This window comes from Diadema setosum, chromosome 9 (genome assembly GCF_964275005.1).
Source record: "Diadema setosum chromosome 9, eeDiaSeto1, whole genome shotgun sequence".
NCBI lineage: Eukaryota > Metazoa > Echinodermata > Echinoidea > Diadematoida > Diadematidae > Diadema > Diadema setosum.
In genome coordinates this window covers 18,942,287-18,970,153 of record NC_092693.1, presented here as the reverse complement: position 1 = coordinate 18,970,153, position 27,867 = coordinate 18,942,287, and the positions used below count along the sequence as shown (strand labels likewise).

The window sequence follows — 27,867 nt, the reverse complement described above, 5'->3', positions numbered from 1 at the left end:
AGCACCCTACCTAGTGTTGCAACAGCAAGCGACTACTAGTAGCACTTGTTTTTTGTTTTTTTTTGAGATTCAATTTCATTTCAAGCAATGTGTTGGCAAAATCGTTTGTCTGTGAAGTTGCACTTTCTTCTGAACGTTTGTGTTTTTGTTTTGTTGCTATTAATATGATAATGAGAAGACCACAAAGCATGAAATTAAAATCACACAAATGCGTCTGATCAACTGCCCTTTGAGAAAATATCTTTACTTGAAAATATCAGCATTTGCAGTAATCAAAATCGTTGCCATTTCTGCTTTGTCGGTCCTTGTTTCTCAGTCAGATATGAATTTGGGATGAGTTTGAGTTCGAGATGAATCATTCATTGCAATCAAAGTGATTTCTTAGCTTGTTCATCAGGGATTACTTGGACATATATAAATGTTTGTTAATGTTTAAACAGCATTCTTGAATCATCCAACAGCAGCAACTTGCACGGTATTTCAAACAGCTAAACTTTGATTATGCCCCCAGTTTGAATGCAGTTAAAGATTTCCCTCGCTCTGAATTATCATCCTGAGCAATTAAGTGGGTGATATTAATGGTTTGCCAAATTAAGTGTATCGTGTGAATTGATTCTCATTTTTTTTTTGAGAGGTACCAGCCAATCTTTCTTTGTGCCAGGTTCTTTGCTAACAATGACCCCACCCCCTCTCACAGATAGCTTGCTTCGATTACGACTTCGACGGGAGGCACGATCTCATCGGGGCGTGCGAAACGACGCTCAGAGAGATGGCGCACCATAACAAGAAAGAGGTAGCCGAGGGCGGGTTTGATCTTTGCCATGAGCAATGGATGGCGTTTGAAGTAGCACACCTGGTTTGCCGTGGCATGCCAAACGTGGATATATATATATTTTTTTATCCGCCCCAATTTCTTTACTTCAGTGTGCGATATTTTATATGTGCCCATATTTTTTTTTTTTGCCACCCACACTTCACCAGATCCTGCTCACAAGTTCAGCTATATGGCCATCTCACGTATGTTCCCATCCCCCCATCCCCCACCCCCCCATCCCCTCCCCACACATCACCTGTGTGAGGTATGAAGCCCATGCAATCCCCCACTCCCACATACCTACCCCACCCCCACACAAGCTCAGTGCCAGAGACTGCATCATCCTAGACTTGTTTCCATAGCAACATGCGCATCAATCATTGCAAGTGTTTGTGAAGACATCATGGGCTAGGAGGAGGGGGTCAATGACCTGCTTTTGTTTTGAGTCAATCTGTGTTCACTTTCTAGAGTCGCAGGATACCTTGTCAGCATTGTTATGATGACGTTCACACGAATGATCATTTCATTTCTGTTGACGTTCACGTGAACGATAGTTTCATTTCTGTTGACGAACCAAAGTTGCAACGAGGTCCAGGAGTTTACGCCTTTTAACTCTCATCTCTACCACTGAGTGACTGAAGTATATTGCACCTGATCAGTCATTATTTTATTATGTATACGCAAATGTGCAAGTGGCACATTTCACTTATACATTGCACCAGAATTGAGAGACAGAGGTCAGGTAACAAGAAGAGATGCGTCACTTAAGTATGACCATCACTGTTTATGTTACAAAGACTCTGTTACAAAAAAAAAAAATGTGTTTCCTAGAGGCCATTTGACTTTAATAGAGTAAAGCTTCGTTTTTGCTACAGTCATTTTTCAAAATCATTTATCAGTTCTAGTGTTCATTGCTTTGCTATCAAAACCAAGTTTGTGCGAAATTTGGGTGATAGACTAGCGCCAAATGTGACACCATAGTATATCAATATGAATTTGGTGCAAATACATACTGTGTACTGTGAAACGAGGAACGTTCGCGTGCATTTAATATCGCAAATTTTGTGGGAGCACGCAAAAGTTCTTGTCTACACATATGCATTGAATGGTAGAGGCAACTCTCAGAAAAATTCAATGCTGCACAAGAAAGGGCCGTCGGCTCCAATTCGCGAAAATTTCATGATGCGAAAATATCTTGTTTTACACTACTTCCCGATGTATGAAAGTGAAGATAGACGCATTGGCAGGTCAAATACACGTAGTCTGTCTTCGTGTCGTCACATAGCAGTCTCTGGCTCTGAGCTCCAGCCCCTCGATAACGGCACTGCCACGCAGTTGTTGTTGTTTTGGGGTTTTTTTGACGCTCCAGAACTAACACACAGTGTATCGCCATTTATTGTCGTGAAATCGTCGTCGATTTTACCTATGAGTTTTTTCTCTTTTTCTGTTCATCTCTCTTTCTCTCCGCTGAGCAGGTCATGTGTTTCGACCATGATGAGGGCAGTGCTAACGATTTGATTGGCGAATTCTACACCTCGGCCCGTCAATTTATTGAAAACGGCAAACGTGAGGTACTAAAAAAAGTCTCTCTCTGAAGCGAAAGTCTTTTATTTGCTTCAGTGCCCTCTGAAGTATATTCCCTTTCATCTTTGATTAAAGTCTATTCTAACTAATCACTCAATTTCACTGAGATAACTATATATTGAAACTTGCATAGCGTTTCCAATTTTTTTGCCATTCATCTTTAAACTTCAAAGCCTGCATATTTTCTTCTTAGCAAAAAACAAAAAAAAAAGCACTCAAAATTCGATACTTTCATATTTCTCCTTTGCTATCAAAAATATAACCGTTGTCCCAGACTTCCATCAAATGGAACTTCTGCATCTATTCTCTGGGAAATTGCACAACTTTCCACTGACTCGATTATTTTGAATACTTTGTTTAATTCTGTTCTCTTCTTTCTTCTTTCAGTGAATTGATATCCGCATTTATCACTGATCCCATAACACTTCCGGCATGATGAGTTTCAATTCTTCACAGATTTGATTATTATACACTTATAATTTTGAACACCGCCCTCTTTTGTCTATGTTGTGTTACTAACGACTCACTGACCATCCCATTATGCACAAATTAACACGAGCACTCCATGTAACGATTGGTTTCTTTAACTTCCCTCACACTCCTTTTTTTTCTTTTATCTACTAACACAGCTCAGCACTTTAAGTTTGATTATTACACATGTTATGCATTCTTTATTTTATGCCATTGTATTTGTGACGTCATTATTTGCTTGAAGATATTTGATTTACTACATACCGTTCACTTCGTGGTTAATACATATTTTGATCGTAGGTACTAAGTTGTAGTCTACATCGAAACTGCTAAACTTGCCGATGCAATTATCATTACTCATGCGTTATTGGCAAACAATAGGCACTTGTCGACCAAATTCGTACACACCATTAAGCACTTCGTTTCATTTCATCGTAGAATGTTATTTGAAGTAGTGTAAGCAGCACTGTTTTGATACAGTGATCTGGTATCACATACATAGGAGATATAGTGCAAATTATGGTAGGAGGAGCTAGCGGAGAACACACAAGGCTAAACTAGGATTCGAGAAGATATTTATAAAGAAGTCATAAGGCATACTTGCAATGCAAATCACCAAGATACGTGGGCATAGACAGTGAGTGCACACAGATTATGACAGTGAATGTGCTAAAACATGTTAGCAAAATATGAATGTATGAATGAATCTCGGTAGGGGTGGGGGGGGGGGGGGAAACAAACAACATTAACAACAACTCTACTTTGTTTCTTCAAGATGTGTTTACTTGTATTAAATAATCTTGCCTGCCAGATTGAGGGGTGAATTTTAGAGTGAGAATTATCAATATGAAAGAGTATCCTTTGCAGCATTATGAACTATTTGTCAAGCACATATTGTTGCTGGGGTGACAAGACCTTGTATCTTAAATTTTGGTGAAAGTGATTTTTTTAGATCAATGGCCAGATAATCAGTTAAGCGATGTCCTGTCCAAATCCTAGCTGTCTTATCCCCAAAATGAGCCACCACAGCATGTCAAAGGAAAGGCTATCCCATTGGATATAGTGCTGTGGCTGCCATGTTTTTTTGCTCTCCTGAACATCTGACATTTTGTAGATAACGAGGTCTTATCGCCCCAGCGACAATATATTACAGCTCACTGGAAGAGAGAGAGAGAGAGAGAAGAGAAATGGTTAATGGTTGAGTAGAAGAAAGTAAAGTAGAGAGGTAAACACACAGATTTGTTTTGTTTTTGTACATAAGAATAAACTTTGATGTGCCATGAGCTTAGCATACTGTTTATCAGATGCAGAAGTTTTGAAAGAAAAGAGAAAATATGACTGGGAAAAGAAACATGGGAATCCATTTGCATTATGCTTTCTGAGGTTTAGAATAGATTGTATAGGGACAGCCTTCCATTGGTACTGAAACAACTTTGTAAACAAATGCTCTCACCTGCCAAAACAACTTTTTTTTTTTCCTTTACGATTAGCAGTGCACTCCGGGCTGCTTAGTCCAAATCAATTACTCCCCCTTTCTCAATCAGGTTCCCCCCCTCCGTTCGGTTCAGTGACCTTGTATTTTACGAAACGGCCGGGCGACATAATTTCTCTCGTATCCCAGTATGAGATGGAAGATATTCTCATTGGAGCAGATAAATCTGTTGGAGTGTGTTTGTGAGTGTCTGTGTGTGTGTGTGTGTGTGTGTGTGTGTGTGAGTGAGTTTGTGGGTGTGTTTGTGTGTGTTGATGTGGGAGGATGCGTGGATGTTCCTGTGATTGTGTGCAAGGAAAATGAGGAAGGAATCTAATAGGTATGACCCTCAATTTCGACCGCACTGTATCACACGCAGACTAAAGGGGCAGTGTAGCATCTCTGATTACCGGTGTTCACCTGGACAGGAAAGATGATGGAATTTTGGAATTGGATGAGGCTAGAAAAAGATGGATAGGCCAAATTGGCAAGAGAAGTGAGATTTAAAGCAGAAATTTCTGCTGATATCCAAGCACAGTCTTTCTTGATTAGTTGTAGAATAAGATGCATAGAAGCACTCAGTTTGAAAAGAGTAAGATGTTACATTGGCAGTTGCTCAAAGTTAAAAAGAGCTCACCAAAGATATGTCCACTCCATCTACTCAAAATGAAAGGATGCAAGCGTTCGCCAACTTTTTGTGAAATGGAAGAATTGTCTCCTTCTTCAGAAATTTCTCTTTGTTGTTTTTGTTTTTGGAGCAGCAAGTTTTCTAATTCATGGTATTTTATAAGTTTGGTATAATATACCATCTTATTAAAGGATATATACATAGTTGGATAGTCAGAGGTGGGGCTTGAATTGGCAAAGAGCCTGGGGTTGTGGGCTGTATAAAGTGGAGTGTAGACAAGTTTTCTGAACCCAATATACCGCACGAGCGGAAAGGGCAAGAGTTTCGAGCATGCACAGCAAATGTCATGTTGAATGTTGGGATTGGCGGTTAGTAAAGAGAGTGGTGGCTGGGATGCGAATGAAAACTTGCTCACGGCTTCCGAGTCCCTTTTTTTTTGGGGGGGGGGGGTCTCATCCCGTTTACAACCGATCTTACTGGAATCCTGTGTTGATGCAGGGTCGCGTTTGTTTGTTTGATCAGGTGCGCAGGAGGCATTTGCTTACCTCCACTCATGCCAAATCGATGGGTGACCTTCCCTTGGATTTCTGCACGGTGCCCTTCCATTAGAACAACACTTTCTCCAAGCCACATACCATTTGATGTAAGATGGTTTGGGAAAGCATCATTTCCCCAATCTCCATTTCTCTTTTATTTTCATATCAATATGTTCTTTGGCAGCACTTTTTTTGTTGTTATTCAATTAAGGGAAAGCTTAGGGAAAGCTTTTTGTTTGTTACCCCATATTGCTCTTTATGCATTATTAAGCAGAGATAGTTTTGATGAACAAGAAATTGATTGCAATTGAGCAAATGGTGACTAGTGTTCTAGAAGCATCTTAATGATACCATTCATATATATCCAAATCTGGGAGCTTGTTGTTACAGCCAATTTTATATTGAAATAAATTTTAATGAACTCGTAATTCATATTTTTGCATATATGCAGTATGGCTAGGATCGCCCACTAAATGTACCTTGATTAAGATAGCTAAAACATAGTTCCATCAATTGTTTCAACAAAGTAACAGATTAGCCCTCGTTATCATTTCATTCATTAGAGACTGTATCAAAGGCACTCCAAAAGTGAGCTTGTGTTTTGAAGACAAACCTCTGTCTAGACGAGCACTCTCCGATCATAATTGTCGTTTTGCCACTTCACTTTGCAATCGATCCGTGGCCCCCCTTCGCAATTTGTTCCCGATGTCCCGTCATCTGCACCAATTTAAATGTCGAGGCCGGAGAGCTTTGGATGAACCTTCCCGTCCCTGTCTGTTTAATTTGCCCATCAGCGCGGCCAGTTTATGCCACGAGATTGAGAGACTGGTCTCCTCGCCGCCGTTGTCGGAATCATACCCTGTCGGTCCTAGCATTAAAGGCAGAGCTTGGCTGCTGTAGGAAACATTGCTGATCCAATGTTGCTGGAAGGGTTTAATATTCACGAGCAGTTATCCAAAAGGGACAAAACTATGCATGTATTATTTAGGGGAGATCCCCCAAATTTTATTTTTCAGCAGCTCAGTATTAATTTCTCTAAGTTGCTGACTGCTAAAAAAAGGATCAAAAAAAGAAAAGTATGCCCAATCTGATGTCTGCATTTTGTATCTTAAGAGTTTTGCCTGCATTATGGGGACAGAAACCTTTGTTAAAAAAAAAAAAAAGAACTCGCAGAAACAGAACAAAATCATGGCTTAGTTGATATTGATGTTTGAAATTTCTATAAACGACAGCCTTTCCTGTAGGCAAATCCACTGGCTCAACTGTTTCTGTTCATGTAACAATGATCTGATATCCCATTGCGCTGAACAGGAAGTTGTTCTACACATTGGGAGGATATAAGGAGAAATTTTGTGCACCCTCTCGCACCTACTAGCACTTGAATGTCTTTGTAGTTTGAGTAAAATTTGACATCATGTCATTCTGATCAGGAAGTTTGTTCCAGCTACATTGTACAAGCAATTTGTTGTCCAAGATCTGCAAAAGGGGCTGTAGCCGGGAAGGTCTGCAGTTCATCTTGTGGAATTTTTGTTTAGAGAAAAAAAATGCACTTCATACAACTATTTCAATGCTCTCAATACTTTTCTAGAATATGTAAAAATTAGAAGGTCACTGACAATAGATAAAGAAATGCATCATTTACATGTGGGAGCAGACCAGTTATATTTTTTCTTAGGGTCGCTGTCTACTGAAGATGTGAACATTCTATATCCAGATTTTCTCTTTGTTTTTTGCTACCAATTGTGATGCCTTGCCAGAATTCAATAGCGGATTTCCTGAAATGAGTGGAAAGGACATTTGTTACTCTCAAGTTAGAAATAATCCAATATAACTTAACAAAAGAAAGTGGGTGGAATGCAATCAATGCATTGTGCCAATGGAAGTGAACATCTCTCTTCGATTGTCTACAGGAGCAGACATTTTTAGAAAAATCATGTGTGCCACAACTAGCAGATACCTGGTAAACATAATACAACTCTATGCAGTTGCAGCGTAGAGTTTCAGGTGTATACATGAGTTCTGTAACGCCGTGATATTAATCTTTAGGCCTGTAATCATTGTTGGTACACGTAATTTGTTTGCCTTTTATTTGTCATGAATGTGGAGTTACTTTCCTTTTTTTGTGTGTGTGTGTGCGTGTTCTTCAAGACTTGCGTGATATTTGTAGCATGTTTCTACCCCTGTCGTCACATTGTTGCCTACTTTTTGTTCCCGTCACTAACACTTGTTATTTGTAGTATTGTTGTACCAGAGTGGCTTGCAACTTGCGTCTGCACGTGGTTTATCAAGTGTGTGCTTTTTTGTATCACAGGTCGTCATTGTCTCTGTATTGTTGTTCAGACTTTATCAATATTAATGTCATACACACCATCTGAGTTTCTGTGACTGTAAGTTGTCTGTCGTTGAAGAAGATACATTCAGCTAATGTATGTGAACATAGAATCACACACAACATGCATTCCTGTGATACATAACACTTAGTGGCATGTTGAACAAATATAAGGAGACCAAATTAGAAGACACATACACTGTAGGTACACACATGCTGCAGTGTTGTATGTAGGTATACTGTATGTACTATTTGTGTGGATTACGTAGTGAGTATAGAACGCATGTCCACGTACAGTGTGGTTTTGTGTGTCAAACAGTCTGTCTCGATAGGTCAGGCTCTCAATATACTGACGACACGAAAAGTCGCAGCGAAGGTTGTCAGCATGTGGGAATGTAAGTAACGTGTGAAATTCCTGGAATTTACGATGTAGGATGTCATGGTTTGTTTACGTTATGTCCGTCAGAATAAAAACCATGTCTGTCTTTGTTTGTGTCTTTCCGCCTAAACATCTGGTTCTTCTTACCACATTTTTTTTTTTTAATGTGGGTCAAAGATAGGAGCCGAGTATATTTGAAACATTTAGTTTATTTTCATAGTTTTGTATCTCTTGAAAACTTGTGAAATATGGAAAAGTTAGAAAGCTGTCATTAAAAGTTTACAAAAGTAACGACATAACTTCACTGATGGCTGTTATTTTATTCTTTATGCAACTAGTACTCCAATGGAGGAAAAAAGAGACTAGCCCCACTAAGTTTTGTGCTTATTAGTTTCTAAGAACTGATCACCCCTTACTAGGATCCCTAGCTAATTGAAAGACACTAAAATGGGGTGGTTGACCATTCAGATATGGAAAAATAAACTAAGCTGATCACTTTGCCTTTAAAGAAATTCAGGTGAATCCTTGATGTAGAATCCAGCAGAATGTTTACAGTCATCACCTCCACATAGATTTTTGTTTGAAGTTGATTATCCAGACATCAATGGATGTGTGATGAGATTAATATTTTTGGTTTAGAATGTGAGAATTTATCTTTTTTTTTGAAAAACTTGATTCATCACAATGATTATGAAATTAATCTTTGTATCCTTATAAGTCATGACATATTCAGTCTACACATGGTAATTTCATAGAGTATACAAGGCCATTTGCATATCATATACAGTTGTAAATCGGCTGAATGATAATCAAAAATTACATTTGCCCAAATAATTATCTTTTCCAAATTCACACTGTCAGGTGCTTTGTCCTTCTTGCAACATCATAGAGAATAGCGCACCTCACCTAATAAAGAAAAGGTCATTTAGTCCGGGGTAGTATCACTGTGACTCAACCTTGCTTTAGTCCCAGCCAGAGAAAGTCATGTTTTACGGCATCAGGTTGGATTTAGTTAATTGTGAGGTTATGCCTGGATGCTGTCTTTTTATTTCTTTTCTTTCCTTTTGATCTGTACAAGAGTGTGTCATTAACTCTCAGGAACTTTTCATATACAGTATGCAGACACCAAACTGGCCTTATTTCCCTTCTATTTCAGATCATTAGTTTCAGAGTTCCTCAATATCTTATTTCACATTTCTCCATTAGATCCACATAGATATTCAAAAGCTGTGTCTCATTCTCATTTTTTTTTTAATTTTCCGAATGATAAATGAAAACTGATAATGTAAAAATCCTTGGTAGACATGTAAGTAGTGAACAAATTTTATGAATCTTATCTTCACTGTGTGAAGAAAAATATTAATTAATTCAGACTTGGGCCAAAGTCAATGGTACTTTATTTGTTTTCCTAGTTTTGTGACATTCTGTCTCTTTTTGAGGCCTTTTTTTTTGCGTAGCAGTTGTGTTTATTTCAAGGGCAGAACCACAAATTATACAGTGCCCATGATGTACAAATTCTTGGCCTACCGATACTTAAATCTCTCTGACTCTTTCTGTATTAGCAGAGGACTACTGCATTTTTAGCTCACTTTTGTATGAGCGAGTTCACCTATAGAATGAGATGTTCCTCAAAAGGAAAAAAAAAAAGAGCTATATTAGATGTAAGCACACAAATGCTCAACCCAAACTGCTATGGGACTTTCTTTTTTTGGCTTTTATTTTTCAAACAGAAAGTTGCTCAAGTAAATTAAAGGACCATTCATACCTTCATTACACAAACATGTAGAACATGCCCTTGATTGGGCCAAATTAACCGTGCCAAGGGGGGAAAAGGTTGAAATATGGAGTAGCAGGCTACTTTGTCAGTCAGAATTCTCATATCAAAGAATTGTGTCGTGATGCGCAGAAGACTCACAGAGCTAGGAAGCTGGTTGAATATGTTTTATGTGTTTGGTAGCATTTTTGAAGGATCATTTGTCTTCATACAGACAAAAAGATAATTCCACAATTAACATTACAGCTTCTACTTCAATCTTCTCATCATAATGTGCTAGTTATATTGTAACACTTCGCATCAAGAGTACGAGTTATAAACCAGTCAGCAAATCGGGTATCACTCATCCATCCTGCTTCTTCAACATATCTTTCATCTTTGAGGATATTATTTCTCTCTGTTTCAATTGAAATGTGATCAAGTATTAGATTTTTTAGTTTTTTTTTTCCAGTATACTGAGGATAAGTTTAGTGGCATTTGAGTGAATGTGATACTGTACATACGAAGGGAAGACTAATACGGTTCCACTTTCCATCTTTCATTCAAGAACATTGATTTATCTATGAGGTAATTAGAAATGGTAGAATTTTTAATCAATATCCTGGTTTCTCATAAACAAACTCAATAAACAAACAAACAGACAAACCCTAGTATATTGTCCTTTCAAATAAAGCCCATTATAGAATGAACTTTCCTAGTAATATTGTCTTTTGTCAAAAAGTCTGTGCAGTCTGTGAGACGAGTGAGGCAGTGTTTGGATTAAAGCTAACAATGTGCATCCATTGGTGTCTCTTTCCCCCGACAGGTCGAGTGGCAGTGCATAAATCCCAAGAAGAAAGCCAAGAAAAAGAACTACCAGAACTCCGGCCTTATCTTCCTGACGTCATGCGAGGTAAGATGCTCCAATCAGCAAGCAGGTGTGTCTTTTATCTTATTTTTTTTTTCACTTTTTTTTCTCTCTCTGTCTCTTTATCTTTTTTTCTCTGTATGTTTCTCTGTATCTGTGACAGTTTTATTGCCAATCTACTTTATAAATTGTTTCTGCAAATGGGAAGTCCAGTTTTGTGACTTTGAAGCGACCCTGCCCCGTAGTGGTAGTAGCCCTCATTCATAAATCTTTGTGGAGGCTAGGCCCCGTGACAGAATGGGGCAGAGAAATCCGTGATGGAGCAACTCTTACGATTATTTAGTTCTGAGATTGTTTGTCCAAGTTAATGCCATGGCAAACAACGAAGGTTTTACAGATTACTTTATAAAGTACCATGGTTAGTAAAGGAATACGGAATGACGTAACGCCTCAATTTTTACAGCGATAGAGCTATTCGAATGTAGGTATTTTGTGCTTGGATTTGATATTGTCCATTCTTTTTACGCTGGTAGCAATCAAAAGTAGAATCCCAAGATAAGCTTTTGTTGGAACTATAAGGGTTAGGGAGTGAAAATGGAGGATGCAGGAGCTACCCTATGTAAAAGTTTGTTTGAGTGTGTGTATGTGTATAGATGTGTGTGAGTTATGTTGTGTGTGTGTTGCCTGTGTGTATTATGTGTGATGTATATGTGGCATGTATGTGTTGTGTGTGTGTGATTTGTATGCATTGCATGTGTATGTGTTGTGTGTGTGTTGGTGTTGTGTGTGTGCATGTGTGTGTGTGTGTGTGTGTGTGTGCGTGTTTAGAGAGCCACCTCAGATTGATATTGTTGAGAAATGCGCGAACGTTGTTGGGACACTCTGACGTGAGAGTGGGTGTATGTGATGGATCGCAGATCGAGGGATGAGACTGCTAGGCCAATTCTGAGAAATAAACTTCAGAGCAATTCTACGATGCTTGCTTGAAGTGGTCCTGTCCGGCATTTAATCCGACAGGCCATCAAGAAAATCCAAACAGAGCCAGGGAGAAATTTTGAAATGTGATAAATTATAACTTGCTATATAATGAGATGTTTTTATCCCCCACCACCACTAGTACATATTATAAAATGATGCTGAAATGTCCGATGATTTTAAGTATACATGTCATCCAGCTCTTCTTGAACATGGAGACATCAGGAGAATTATATTTTGAGAATGTTTCATAGATAATAATGAACTCAAGTATTCCGTTACCATATGCAGATTTTAAGGATGGAGTAGATTGTATGTTTGTGTGTGTGAGTGTGTAAAGGGAAAATTTTGAAATGTGTTTTGGCTAGTTTGTGTGCAAGAGTGTAAGACCAAAACGAGGAGGAGCCAGTGGAAAAATTTTGAACCCTGTCCTTTCGTGATGTGACCACGGTAGAATAGGAGGATGGCGTTTGCGGGAGGATTAAGATGAGGTGGGGGAGTGACGTCGGGGCGTCCAGGGGGTGTTGACACTGCACATGATTAGCCATGAATGCCAAATGAGCTGTGGTGTTCCGATGACGTACCAGTCGTCTGAGTCATCCCCAGGTTGCGACCCCACCCATCCCCCATCCCCCCACATCCCCCCACCCCTTTCCCCAGCAGACGACAGTTAACGCCGCATCGTGGTTTGCACGGAGACAGAGGATAGGTTGTTTTTCCCCATCAGAAGGGTGACGCTGGCTCATCTTAGTTTCCTGTCCGTTGGTGATAACCCATTAAGTGGAGCTCGTTCACTTCACTTCCTGCCGATAATCGGTCATCTTTTTTTTTTTCCCCACCCCATTTCAAGTCTTGGAGTACGTGGTAATTGTAACAATTGCCATTATTGCGTGTATCGCTGCCTCCAGAAGTGCACAGCCCCTCTGACATACAGCTACCACCATCTCCTTTGTTTCCTATCATGGAAACAGCTTCAAAGGACAAAGCCTCCTTTTACACCAATACACCAGTCTCATTCAAACCCTCCCCATCTCTCCTTCTCTTTCTCCCTCTGTCACTTTTTTTTTCCCTCTAGGTCTCCCTTTCTATTTTCCTTTTCTTTGTCTTCCTTTCCTTAGCTCTTGCTCTCTTCTGTCTTGTACCATGTTTTTCTTTACCTTTTTTTTCTCTCTCTCTCTTCCTTCCATTTCTCTCTGTCTATTATTGTATTGGCCGCAACACGAGAGAAGGGCCTTAAAGGGATCGTATAGTTTTGGTTGAGACTTAACTTCAGGTTTTTATCATTCTTTTGGTGAGATAATGAGAAATCTCAAATGAAATATAAAAGAGCATGTATTGTAATTCCATGAGGATTTCAATGTTTATTTGATGAAAATTGATTTTGAAATGCCCTAGATATCCAAAACAGAGTGATCCTAATAGAGTGTGGGACCCACACTTTATTACGATCTTTTTGTTTTACTTTGTTATTGGATGTTTCAGCTATTCCAAACCCGATTTTCATCAAATAAACTTTGAATTCCTCTTAAAATGGTATGCTCTGTACTATTTCATAAGTGTTTTCTTGGTATATCGCAAAAAAGTTAAAGCCCTATTATCATCTCCACCAATACTGTACCATCCCTTTAAGCGCTGTTACACACGAACGCCTTAAAACGGCACGGAAGTTTGACAAACCAGTACTTGGAAAAAAAAAAAAAGATCAGCTAGCTAGCTGCGCATGCATGCATAAATGCATAAAAAAGTGGCAGAATTTTGGCAAAACATACTTTTTGAAATTTTATAATTGGGGCATTTAGGAGTGGAATTGCAGAAAATGGTGTGCATATCTAAATACGTCAGAGTTCACTCTACATGTTCATGTTGGCAGTGAAAACTCATTTACTGCCATAAGGGCCTTTTTCACATGCCGCGGCCCGCAGAATTTCAATCTAAATCTTATGTCTGAATGGTATGTGCTTTAAAATAGATAATTCAGTCAAATTCAAAGTGATTCTTGCTTTTTTTCCTCTCCCTCTCTGTCTTACGCTGTCTCTCTCTATCTCAGGTTCATTGATTAGTTTTGTAGAAGTGAAATCAGAAAACTGCTAAAGACCATTCCAGCCAAGTGAAACTTTGGCTTTTCCAAGATAATACTTCCTCCCTGTATCTCTATATTCCTACCATCCTTTTTCATTCTGACCTTGTCTATGTGTCTTCCTGTATGTCTGTCTGTCTGTCCCTCTCTTTCTTTTTTCTCTCTTTCATCACTGAAAAGGTTGTTTTGGTTTTACGTTTTCCTATCTTTATGGCTCTGGTTTCCCTCTCCCCCAGCCATTTATAAAATTGGGAGGTAAAACATTTTTATTGCCAGAGTGCATCCGTTCAGGTTCCAATTCATTTGATTACCCCCCCCCCCCAAAAAAAAAAGAAAAAAAAAGAAAAAGAAAAAAAAAAGATCAAAACAAAATAGAGTGGAAGAAAAAAAATCAGCAATGAATCTTTTAGTGGTAAACATCCTCCTCCATTTTCTTACAGTGAATATCAAGCAGAGGAGTCCAATTGATGACTTTCAGTTTTGGAAGTAGATAGCACTACCCCATCTCCCCCTTTCCCCCCCCCCCCAAAAAAAAAAGCCATGCATCTGTCATATATGCAAGTATGGCATCTAATAAGCTAAGCTGCGCAAACAAGGAATCTAATTGGGGACATGGTGATTTGCAGCGGCCCGGGCCATTGCGTCATCGGGGCTCGAAATAACAGAGCAGGAACATGGTGTTGTCATGGCGATGGCTAATTTATGTCCACTTGAGCGATTAAATGCAACCAGAAGATGATACATGGCCTGTCGTTTCGGGCCACGTTATGAGCTCACTGAGACTGCCCAAACTGTCGAATCTTGATTGTGGGCGAAAGCAAGGCACATCAAAACTTGGAATTCACAATGTCCATGGATGTAGTCCTCATATCAAACTCACCTATAAGGGCATTTTAACTTTAAATGAAAGTGGAGTGAATAAATCATTTAGAATCACACTCATTGCTTATGTATTTTCTTTTCTGTTTTTTTTTCCCCCACAGAAAATACACTTTATGCCTACTTCATATTGTAAAGCGAGATTTCGTAATTCAACATTACAAGCATTTGATCAGCATTTTACTACTAGTTATAGCTGTATGTACTCAAAAGTATCTGTGAGTGAATGGACCAATGAACTGGTGAATCATGGAAGTGTGTACATTTGGTCACAGATGCTTTCTGATGCGGACAAGCCTATTTGTGACCGTGCATCACAAAACGAACAAAAAGTCGCACACACTGATTTTGCGTGAGGACTGAAAATAAGTGAAATGGGTCAACCTAGCCGATCTTGACTTTTTCATATTTTGTGAAAGAACAAGTCTTCTTTTATATTATGGTAAAATTTGGGATCATAAAACGGGCAGGAAAGTGTGTTTTTTAGCAGTTTATCTCAAACATTTTTGGTAGAATATTGTGATTAGGTGTGTCTTTAGAGTCCCCTTTTCATTTCTGAAAAACCTTGTACACACTCTTCACTTTCAACTTTAATAACTTTTGAAAGGATAATGCTACTGCTTTGAAAGTTGGCATTAATAATGGACAGAATGTGTTAATGAGGCATGTTCAATTTCAGTTTAATCCGATAATCCCTTCATTGTTGTTATTCTGGTGGTTTACTTCCTGTTTTTTGTCCCATTCATTGCACAGCCTGCACGGCTTGGTAAAGATTAAGCACTTGAATAGACACTGTACTTCAAAGCCTCTTTTCTCAGTTCATACTTTTCCTGAGTTTGTGCTTTCTTTCCAATATTTAGATAGGTTAGGAGCATCCATTTGATTTGAGTTATACATAATTTTAAAGCTTAAAGTCTGTTCTTTCAGAATATGGTCTTACCTAAAAATTCATGTCTGGCGACTTTTTGTTTGTTTTGTGATGCAGGGTCACATTTGTTCCAAGTCAGTTTTTTTTTCTTTTTTTTTTTTTGTCGTGGTTTGTGGTGAAAATCATTTTTGTTTTTGACTGCCAATTGTGGCTCTTGCACCTTTTGTTTGGGGGTTAGCATGTGCTCTGTCCTAGTGAGGGTGGGCGTAGGTCGAGGATGGGGATTGGATGGGGATTGGGTGGGGGTGGGGGTTGGGGAGTGAAGAAGTCAGCGTTAGAGACTTTAACTGTCTTAATGTATGAATTTGTGGGTGTGTTGGAATGCAGGCAGTCTGGTAGAGAGTGTGAAATGTTTGTTATGCTCATACAAGTGATGAATGCTTTGGAATGAAGTTGTGAGAGATATTCCTCCCCGGGAAATAATCCCTCTTTTGCATGACTGTTTGCATCTGTTAGGAGGGCAAGTGGAGAAAGTTCTTGCAGTACACTGTCAACATTTCTTGAAGCAAAATAACTAACCTTTTTTTTTTTCTTATCTAGATTTTGCCACGTTTTTGATACAAGCTTCTTCCTCTTTATATTTTGGTCGCTCCCAATTACCTATTGTCAAAAGAATAACTTGTTTTCAGTCGCCTCACATCTACAAAAGTCTCCAACCTAAAAACAAAGGGATGAGCAAAGCAATAAGTACTGAGGTGCTATTCGCGAAATTAAAGACATGCGAAAATATTGACTCTGATCCTAATGTGAATGTGACATACGCGTTTACATTTTTGTGTTCAGTACAGGACTCCATGATTGCGAATTTAACCACTCGTGAAATCGTCGAGAATTCCTGATTCGCGAAAATTTAGACTCGCGAAATATATGGCGTATACAGTAGATGTTTCTCATGCTCTCTTACTCTCCATAATTAACATTGAATATCCGATGAACAAATTTTTCGCTTGGGTCTGTGATGATAATACAGATCAAACATTTGATCTAACTGATGGAAAGTGACAGCGAATCAAAAGATAAAAATTCTTTTCCTACTTTAAGTGAAGTGAGGAAAATTACACTGACTGAAATTCTACCACAAACTTGGTAAAATAGATACCGTAACTGGCAGCTGAGAAAATCTACTAAAAGGAATTGAGGCATTCTCTTTCTTTCTAATGTCAGAGAACAAAGGTCAAGGTACGGTATGTGACAGAACTTGACTTACCACTTAGTGGGGATAATTGAACAAAGATAGATGTGGGTGGGGAGAGGCGTGATCAAATAAGTTAAGGTGAAGTGGGACATAAAAAGGTTCTCTTGTAAAAAAAAAAATTCATAACCCAGAAATTCTCTTCTTTTTTTTCCCCCCTTTATCTCTCTGTCTTCCTCTGCAGGTGAAACGAGTATACACATTCTTAGATTACATCCTTGGGGGCTGCCAAATCAACTTTACGGTGAGTTCACGGAAACGGGATTGACAGTCTGAGATCTGTGTGCTGGTATTTTAGTAGAGGAACATTCTTGTATGCTCTTGTAATTACCGATGTCAAAAACAAAACAAAACAAAACGTGAACACCCTGTTTTGAGTTTCTTGTTAGCTATGCTGTTCATTGATACATACACATCCGGCAAACGCATCCATCGGGATGTGTTAATGGACAGCGGTACACGTGCAAAGCGAATGATAGACATCACATTCTCTTGGGTTGCCAAGTTTCACACTTACATGCACACCTTGCCCTCTCATTTGCTGATCAATTTACCACATATTCAGTGCGTGTATTTCTCCCTCTTTTCTCCTGCTACGTTTTTTTGTTCCTATTGACGACTTTCCCCGCCATGTTTGTTTACCCCCATACCCTTTTCTCGTCTCGCTCTCTCCTCTTTTCCGACATCCAGGTTGGAATAGACTTCACAGGCTCAAACGGCGACCCCAACGAAGAGACCTCACTACACTTCATTAACCCCGAAGCTCCCAACCAGTACACGCAAGCCATTGTATCGGTAGGAGAGGTCATACAGGACTACGACAGGTTGGTGAACTCTATCTTGACCTATGATTATTTCTGTGACGGCCCATCTCAAAACTCACAATAAGTCACAGATTGTGATTCTCTGTAATGGACCAAAATATGTCATTTGGGTCGACTGACTCAAATCTTTTGAAGTTTGCTTTTCTTAGGAGAGTAATCTTTCTCTACCTATTTCAAAATTTTTGCAGCTTAAAGTAAAACTGAAATTGAGATATTCACAGTTTTTTTGGACCAAAATTATTTTCGGCCAGGTGCTGCTTTCAGTGAGAAATAGAATGTGTTTGCATTGATACTTTTGCCCCACATGCCTGAGTGGCCCTGATTTTTAAATCCTCTTTTGTCCCTTTTCTTATGAAACTGCACCTCCTAACTCTCTCTTATATAGTCACTTTTTGAATGGGTGAGGATAATAATTATGATAATTCACAATATTTATATAGTGCATTATCACATGAAATGTCACTAAGCGCTAGGGGGAAGAAATGGTGAAGGAGGAAGGATAGTCCAATTTTAACAATTTTATGGCATTTTATAGCTTTGAGCTTAATAAACTTTCTTAAATTGTATAATAGAAATGTGAAAATCCACTTTGGCCTGCTTCTTGTGGGTTTTGAGCTGGGCGGTCACATGTGCAAATCTGAGAGATAAATGCAGTCGTATCTTTTCATCTTTTCATCCTAAGACTTTGGTGCTTCACAATTAACTGTTGTCAGTATGGTTTTCCCAGTCAGCAGTAGAAATGATTGAACGGATCTTTGCAGACATTGAGATAAGTGGTAATGTTAAGAATCCAGGGAAATCAATGATTGTGTCGTTCACCTACATCAATGCCTCCGAGCAGACTTTTGTTAACATTTCATCATTTCAACTTCCTAGAGATTTAAAAGAAAAAAAGATGACGTACTTGTTAGCTTTGAATACCGAGCAAAGACATGGTGTGATTGTGTTTTTATTTCTTCCTGCAGTGACAAGTTATTTCCAGCGCTAGGGTTTGGTGCCAAGATTCCACCCAACGGAACAGTCTCACATGAATTCCCACTCAACTTCCAGCCTAACAACCCCTTCTGTGCAGGTAAATCAAACGAAAATATTATTTGTTCTTTTTTGTTTTTTGAATGTATATAAAGAGATACTGGTTCTACCTAGGAAATTGTCACATCTGAAATACCCGAGGTACAAGCGGCAAGAGCAGACATAAGACCTAAGTGGTAATTTCTAGCAAGGCTTAGCAGCTATATTTGCACCAATTGCTCTCACTCTCTTGTTTTTTGATCAATCAAATTCTTTAGGCTTGAGCAGCGATCATTCCTCCATGGACTAATCCTATATATCAAGAAATCACCAAAATGGTAGACACTTTCATATTATACCTGTATACAGTCATGCTTGTTCATACATTGTATGCAGTAGTACCATGGATGTGAATATGTGGAGGCATAAAGAGAATGTTTATTAGACAACCTGTCGTTTGAACTGAAATATCAAATATTTCATTAAATCAAGCAAATTCAGCAAAATCAACAACAGTAGCACTAGATTGATCCATAGGATGGTATTTTTATTTAAGGTGGTACAGGTGTATATGTGACCCTGCACCACAAAAGAAACATAAAGTCGCCAGACATGAATTTTTAGTTAAGACCATATTCTGAAAGAGCAGTCTTTAAGCTTTAAAATGATGTATAACTCATATCAAATGGACTCTCTCAACTTATCTAAATATAGGAAAGAAAGCACAAACTCAGGAAAAGTGTGAACTGAGGAAAGAGGATCTGAAGTACAGTGTCTATTCAAGCGGTTAATCTTTACCTAACCGCACTGGCTGTGCAATGAATGGGACAAAAAACATGAAGTAAACCACCAGAGTAACAACAATGAAGGGATTATCAGATTAAACTGAAATTAAACATGCCTCATAAACACACTCTATCCATAATTAATGCCAACTTTCAATGCAGAAGCATTATTCTTTCAAAAGTTATTAGAGTTGAAAGTGAAAAGTGTGTACAAGGTTTTTCAGAAATGAAAAGGGGACTCTAAAGATGCACCTAATCACACTATTCTACCAAAAAAAGTCGAGATAAACTGCTAAAAAAACACACTTTCCTGCCCGTTTTATGATCCCAAATTTTAGCATAATATAAAAGAAGACTTCCTCTTTCAGAAAAAATGAGAAAGTCAAGATCGGTTAGGTTGACCCATTTCACTTATTTTTCAGTCCTCACGCAAAATCAGTGTGTGCGACTTTTTGTTCGTTTTGTGGTGCACGGTCACATGTGGAAGCAAAAGAAGAAAGAGACCTTTCATGAAGTAATTCCGTGTGAAGGGGAATAACATTGCACCCTTTTGGCATTCCCCTAAACAACTCCTTTTTTCTTACCTGGGGGTTTGGATATCATCATGCAGGGATTTGTGGTTTGGCACATAGGAGATCTACCATAACAATGAAAATGACATATCATTGTGTATATATTTTGTTTGTATGATATATACTTCCAATCTCTGCCTTTTGAGTAATACTATGCGTATATTACATTGCTTACAAATTATCAAAGATTTATGATTTGTTAATATATCCTTTGTAATTACATTACTTTTCTGTTGGATGGAAAATAAAAGTTCAATTGAATCAAACTGATTTGAAATGAACTGAATATTGTATATAAATACCTTCTTCTTACTGTAAGCTGTTATTTTCTTGTACAGATATTTTCGCGAATTAGAAGGTCACAGACATTTTCGCGAGATGTTGTTTTTGCGAATTGACACCAACGCTATCTTGCATGCATTGTTACTCTAGTGTATGATGACATTTTTGCGTGTTGTTAAATTTGCGATCCAACTGTGATTCGCGAAATTCGCGAAAGTTTAACCCACTTATTAATAATGATAATCACTTATACAGTATTTGTGGTATATTCCTTCACTTTTTGTCAATGTAATTAATCTTCTGTGTTCTGCGAAAGTTAAACCCTCGCGAAAATAACCACTTATACAGTATTTATGGTATATTCCTTTACCTTTTGTCAATGTAATGAACCTTCTGTGTTCTGCGAAAGTTAAACCCTCGTGAAAATAACCACTTATACAGTATTTATGGTATATTCCTTTACTTTTTGTCAATGTAATGAACCTTCTGTGTTCTGCGAAAGTTAAACCTGTGAAAATTACCACTTATACAGTATTTATGGTATATTCCTTTACTTTTTGTCAATGTAATGAACCTTCTGTGTTCTGCGAAAGTTAAACCCTCGTGAAAATAACCACTTATACAGTATTTATGGTATATTCCTTTACTTTTTGTCAATGTAATGAACCTTCTGTGTTCTGCGAAAGTTAAACCCGTGAAAATTACCACTTATACAGTATTTATGGTATATTCCTTTACTTTTTGTCAATGTAATGAACCTTCTATAAGTTATTCTCTTCTTTGCGTCTCAATCTTTATTGCATCTATCAGGTGTCAGCGGCGTAGTCGCAGCATACCAAGCCTGCCTCAGGCAAGTCTCGTTGTGGGGTCCCACCAACGTGGCACCGATCATCAACCACGTGGCAAAGTTTGCCCAGGCTGCCGTCAATGAGAGCAAGATGGCGTCGGTGAGTCCCACCTCTGGTCTTCGCTTACACCGCTCTGAAAGGACAAGCTCACCCAAATATATATGTGTAGATTGAGTGAATGCAGTTGTGAAAGCAGAACACATCAATGAAAGTTTGAGGAAAATCAGACAGTCTATTTAAAAGAGTTTTGGTTGAGCCATCGCTGGATGAGAAGATGACTACAGCTCATGACATCACATATGAAGAATGATAATTAAATAAAAGAAAATATAAAGAAAATTCAACATTCTCACTTTTCTAGCATGATGAAAGAGCACTTCAATTACCTCTTTCAGAAATTAGGGGGAATTATGCATTACCCTTAACATATGTCAGTAACAAGTCGAGGAAATGTGCATTTTTCGTGAAAAATTAAATTGTGTTGAATGTTCTGTCTATTTTCTTTATATTGTTCTTCATATGTGACATCACAAACCGTAGTAGTCTCCTCATCCAGCGATGGTTGCTCCAAAACTTTAAAAATTTATAAATTTTGAACTGTTTACTGATGTGTTCTACTAATATTGCTGCATTCACTCAATCCACATGCATATTTGGGGTTTGGTTTCCTTTAACTTTCACTGGAAGTAGGATGCTTGTGATATCCTCCCATGGAGCAGATGATGGTCGAGAAAATAGCACACAGCATTTGCTATTCTATTCATTTGTAGCACAAGTTCTAGATTGGCTTAAAAAAGGTACAAAATGAGAGGAAAATTCTCCATTTGGAAAGTGAAAATTCTACAGTGGCATTGAAAATCTTGCAGGTGATATCAACCTACCTTGTATCAGCAAAAAAAAAAGAAAGAAAAAAAGAATGATTTAGGTTATTTTGTATTTCATCCTTACAACTCCTGCGATTACATTTCAAATGTGAGTAAGTTTATCAGTTATCTGAGGTCATCTATATTGTAAAAAGTTCTTCTGATGTGTGCAATAGGACAACGTATCGATAAAACTCCAATAGCACAGTCATGGTGATCTTAAAAGTCTCCATGTACTCCAAGGAAAATCTAATTGTACCATCTCGGATCAAAGATGTTGCTTCTCTGGAGTTTGTCAGAGCTCTCAGCAACGGACTGATCGATACGATCGCATTTCCTGTTCGCTCCTGACAAAACAATTAGCCCTGGTATCTGTAGCGAGACTCCAGTGTCTGATGTTCATTTAGTCACAGGTGAAAAGTGAGATGAGGTTTTTACACCAGTCTGCATTTGTCGTTTACCATTGCCTCAGGCTACAGTGACAAATTGGATCGTGGTGTCTTCCAAGGGTTCACCTAGACCTTTTCTTCACAAAGTCACCCCACCTTTTTTTTTTCTTTCTTTTTTTCGTGAAGAGAACAAATGACACGCAGCGGAGAATGATGAATGTGTTTTTGCAAGGAAAAACAAGCATGCTAAATCCATCAATTACCGTCAATGCAGATGCTAGAATTGTATAATTATCGGTGTGTAGTTTGCGTGGTGTGCTCAACAGTTTTATATCAAGTTAGTGTATCACTGATATTTAACCCTTTCAGAACCACATCGTTAATAAGTATTGTTGATGCTCGCAGGACAATTTATATGTCATTAGTAACAGCAGACTGAAAATAGAGGTGAGCCAAAGAAGAATATTTTGAAAAGATGCTGCCACTTTATACTAAAAAGATGGAGGAGTATGGTCTGGTTTGTCTCAACGAAATACAAGGGCGTGACAGAATTTTTACCAGTGCCAAAGAGGTCATGTCTTTGTTGGTGTTTGGTTATTTGTTTGCTTGTTTCTTCACTTCTTTGTCTGCTGGCAGTAATACTTGAAAAGGTACAAACAAAACAAATTTACAATGAAATTTTCCAGGATGGGACCACTGTGAGAAAATCAACAGGTGATTAGCTGTTGGTGGTGATCCAAATCATGATCTAAATCAAGGATTTTAAAAAAAAAAATTTTGTGGGGGGGGGGGTCTTAAAGGATGTATGCATAGTGCTTTGGTGTAAGTGATCCTGAGGCTGTGACAAAAGTTTGCACTTTCCATTCTAGTATGGACATTTGAAGGATAGGTATGAACATAAAGGAATAAATGGTGCTGTATTGTGGTAAGAGGAAGCAAGTGACCAAAAAGTTATTTATCATAATGAGGCCAAATCCGTTAACATTGACATCGTTGCAAAGTGAATGATATATTGACTTGGATATCTTCCAGTTGGTTAAAAGTTACTGCTCAGTAAGTATTGACATGTGTGATGGAAATATTGGGCAGTGAAAAATACAAGAGAGTGTATGTGTATTAGAAAACTGACAGTTGTTTGAAAATTCATTGCCACTTTGAATTCCAGCTCTTGAACACCCTTGCTGTGATCAAAGAGAAGTTGGTCATGTTTAGTTTCTTGGCATGCTAACATTTCTATCCTCCAGCAATACTACATCCTCCTCCTGCTGACGGACGGCGTGATAACAGACATCTACGAGACCAGGGACGCGGTCGTCAAGGCCTCCCACCTACCGATGTCCATCATCATCGTCGGCATCGGCGAGGCGGACTTCACGGACATGCGGATGCTGGACGGGGACGACGGCGTCCTGAAGTCGCCGAGCGGGGCGCCGGCAGCGAGAGACATCGTTCAGTTTGTGCCCTTCAGGGATTTCAAACAGGTAGGACAGAGGGGCGTTGTCAGAGACCCCAACTGTCCCACTTTCAGTGGGAGATCTCCCGCTTTGAGACCATTTTCTAAAAATCTCCCACTCTCCTGCTCGGATTCGAATTTCTCCCTCTCTAGCTGTGTGTCACCTGCTTAGGATTTACTTTCTCCCGCTTAAAAATTTAGCTTCCTCCTGCCCAATTTTATTTCGTCATGTACAGTATGTTCAAAGATAAGACTAAGAAAGCACCAGGGAGCATCTAAAACTCTAGAGCTTGGACCCGAAACCATAGCTGTAAGGGATGTCGCTCTATGCACACACAATATTTTGTCCATGTTATATACCAATATGTTAAAAATTAAGAGCTCAGATAGCACCAGAATGCATCTACAATCCTAGTGCTTGGACCGTAGACCCCAGCCGCAAGGGGTGTTGCCCTATGTGCGAGCTGAACAGTATTGTGCGTATGGTCACACTATAAGAGTCTCCAGTTTCATACTTGCCAACTAGTAAGATTTTATCAGATTCAGTAAGATTTTTTACGTTAAAAATAGCAAAATCAGATTTTCTGTCAGAGAAATCAGATTTTCAAAAAATATTTAGATATACCTTTCATGTGTATTTTCTGAAGATTTGACCGAAAGTAAGATTTTAAACTTCAGTTTGCATATAAAATAAGATTTTTGCAATACACAAGTAAGATATTTCGTCTTGAAATGTTGGCAGGTATGCAGTTTACTAGGGGTTTCAGGCAGGAGAATCTTCTGTTCAGGGGATGTGTGGGGTTGGAATCTCTGCATTGTAAATCCCTTCCGGTTTGAGAGAAAATTATGGGTAATGGCTATCAACATTTTGAAGAATTGTCATGTGCCATTTTTACTCTTTTTTTTTAGAATGAGAAATGCATTGGACAAATAAAAATGCAGCATCTTGTTACTTTGTGGTTGTTGTCCTCTTAAATAGTAGCTGAATGAAGGAGACTTAAAGCCATTACTTGATCCCTTGTGTAGGAGAGTTATATCCTATGTGTGCACATGAAGGAGGCCACTTCCCATCTCTCATAGAGAGTAGGGAGAAGTCCCTGTTAAGTGGTCAAACGCCCCAAAACAAGCTGATATACTTGGTTGTTGAGGCCTTGTGGTCACAGTCTCAAATTTTTCTTTCTCCTGCCATGACAGACCAGGAGATTTGCCAGTGATTTGATAATAAGAATGATAGTAATGAAGATAAAAATTATGATGTGAATTTTCATGGTCAGATATCAAGGATCTAAAATTTAATTTTTGTATATCTTCTCCTTTTGCGTAGACCTATATCAGGAATCGCAAAGATGCAATTTAATGATTATCATTTTCATGAGAAAAACTCTACTGACTGACTGTCCCCAACTTAGCGATTATGATGTCTTTTGAAGTAGGAGGCTTTTTTTTTTTCATTGATTTAATCGCTTTCTGTTTGTGCTATTTTGTCAATGATGATTATTAAAGCCAAAACATAGTTCTCATGTGCATGCAGAACTATTCAGTGATTTTTGCTCTTAAATGTACACATACATGTATGCATTAGATAGGTGTGAAATGATGCTGAAATAACACAGCCTCAGTTGGGTAACAACAAAAATGTGAAATATTAGTCACTGGAAGCACTACAGTCTCAGAGTATACTTGACCATGGTTGCTACATAATTTATTTGTAATCGATTATCAATAATGGACAGATAGTACTACAACAGTATCCCCCAGTCTTCCACACTGGGGTGAATTGCATACTGTTTGCTGAAAAATACAATTGCTAGGGCGTGAAAGATCATCACATAACATTCTATGTACTGACTACTAAATGGGTAAGACACTTAAGGAATAAAAGCTGTCTGCATACGATCAAAATTATTCTATGCTTATGATTTCAAAACATTCCAAAACAACTTGCTACACTGTCAAATCTCATCAGCCAGGTAAATTTCGTGGTAGACCCTTTCAATGTATTTCAAGCAAATTCCAAATGATGGAAGATGAACGTTTAGCTCTTCCGACAACTTTTTTTGAGCTTTGAAGCTAAGTTGGCTATTATCATGCAATCAGCAATGGAATCGTAATCTCGACAGTGTTGCAGATTAGTCACAGAAGATGTGATGAAACTTTTCTTTCTGTGCAATGTGCAGCAGTTGTATTAACCCGTTGAGGACGAGTCCTGAGTATACTCGGGCAGGTGTCTATGAGAAATGCGTGTTGTAGCAAAATCAGTCCGTCCTCAACTGGTTAAGAGTGGAGATTACATTGGTTTGTTTTTCACTTCTCCCACTCTTACCCCAAGGCATCACCTGCACAGCTAGCCAAGTGTGTGTTGGCCGAGGTTCCCAAGCAGGTGTCGGAATATTTCGAAAAGAAAGACCTGTCTCCGCCTGTCCTCCACCGGTAATGTATTTGAATAGCCCCCTCGTGTGTGTGTGTGACACCGCGTTCCAGTCTCGTGTCCAGCGTAGAGATGTGCATCGTTGTGTGGTCGTCCGTCGTGTGATCAGTTGGCCTCATCGTTGCCTGGCAACAGTATTTTTTTTTCTTTGTTTTTGTTTTACAGTAGAGGGCTTTATATGTTTTAGAATCAATATCTACATACGCTTCATTTTCACTGCAAGTAGCCTTTTGTGCCAGTTACCCTTCTGTGAGTTCATCTACGTTTAGAATGGATTTAAGTGGCTTTAATTTTAGTAGCTTTAATTTGGGAAAAACCTGTGATGTAACATTGTGTAGTGTTTGATCAGTGGTTGCCTGCTTACAGAATAAGCCCCTTTCTTGCATGTAAAGTCGGCATACTAAGAATACGGAGGTCGAAAGGTGAACAAGGCCTTATTACCACTCTCATCTATTAGGGACAGATGGGGCATACAAAGTATGCTTGGGTGTATACATGGAAACTGTTTCCTTCATATATGTGGTAAATTGAAGAAAACTTCTATGTTGATCATCTGGCATTGTGATGGTCAAGGCTGCAGTATTTTAGACGTCATGCAGTATGACTCAATGACACCAAAGACACCAAAATTGTTTTCCATACACCTATCTGATTCAGCCGTTCTGTGTTCAACAAATTTAGGTTTTTGCGATGCATGTGGAAAGACATAGAGCTGCAATGGCTATGTAGTCTAATGCAAATGTGTGTTTTTAGTTTTGTATACATTTCCTTTACACCCTTTAGGATTGCTCATATATCACTGCAAGGGTAGATGCTATATGTATATCTTGTCACTGTTTTTATACACTTTACTCTCTGTAATGATTGTACAGTATGTTCCAAAGTATGTTTATACCATGTAGTTTGTCCTTCATTTGTTTGTATTTGGTAAAATTATTTTAAAAGGATGTGATTGTACTGTTTCAAGTGAAATGCAAGTAGGTTGGTGTTGATTGTCTTGCGCGTTCCACATACATTATTTTGAAGAGTCTGTTATGTTGTAGAATGCTATGCACCGACAGGCGTGTTTCTTCATTCCATCAATCAAGGCATTCCTACCCTGTTATGCTTCTTTTTTATTTTTAATTGAAGTCAATGCCAGACTGAATTCAAGAGCATTGTCTCAATAATACACTCCATTGTTGCAAACAGAGATTATCTAGTTGGCCAGTGCGTATGACATTAGATCAGCATTTGCAGAGAAGGACTACCAGGGATCAATGCACTATTCAATTATCCTCACCAGTGAAAAAGTGTCACATTGTTTTCAAAATGGAAAGTGGATTATTTTCATTCTATCCTTCTATAGTAAGTGAAATTTCTGTGGCTAAAATGTTGTCATGATCCTCAAGTTACCAACTAAAAGTCAGCTCGTGAACCAGGAAAATTGAAAGGAAAAGATAAAGAAAGTTGTGCCTATAAAGGACAGAATCATGAATATTTTTGAATTAACTAGGGAAATTCAGGCAATTCATGTGAATACACATTA

The 27,867-nt window shown here is 38.5% G+C and overlaps 1 protein-coding gene across 1 annotated transcript in view; it reads left to right on the top strand.

Annotated features, from left to right (window-relative positions):
- Nucleotides 1-27,867, top strand: part of LOC140233001 (copine-3-like) — a 142,902-nt gene extending 115,035 nt beyond the window's left edge. The window contains exons 8-15 of the mRNA XM_072313108.1: nt 2,290-2,385; nt 10,792-10,878; nt 17,069-17,128; nt 17,575-17,708; nt 18,674-18,780; nt 21,169-21,305; nt 23,703-23,939; nt 26,241-27,867. Coding sequence (XP_072169209.1) covers nt 2,290-2,385; nt 10,792-10,878; nt 17,069-17,128; nt 17,575-17,708; nt 18,674-18,780; nt 21,169-21,305; nt 23,703-23,939; nt 26,241-26,345 — 963 coding nt within the window. The 3' untranslated portion in view covers nt 26,346-27,867. The remainder of the gene's footprint in view (nt 1-2,289; nt 2,386-10,791; nt 10,879-17,068; nt 17,129-17,574; nt 17,709-18,673; nt 18,781-21,168; nt 21,306-23,702; nt 23,940-26,240) is intronic.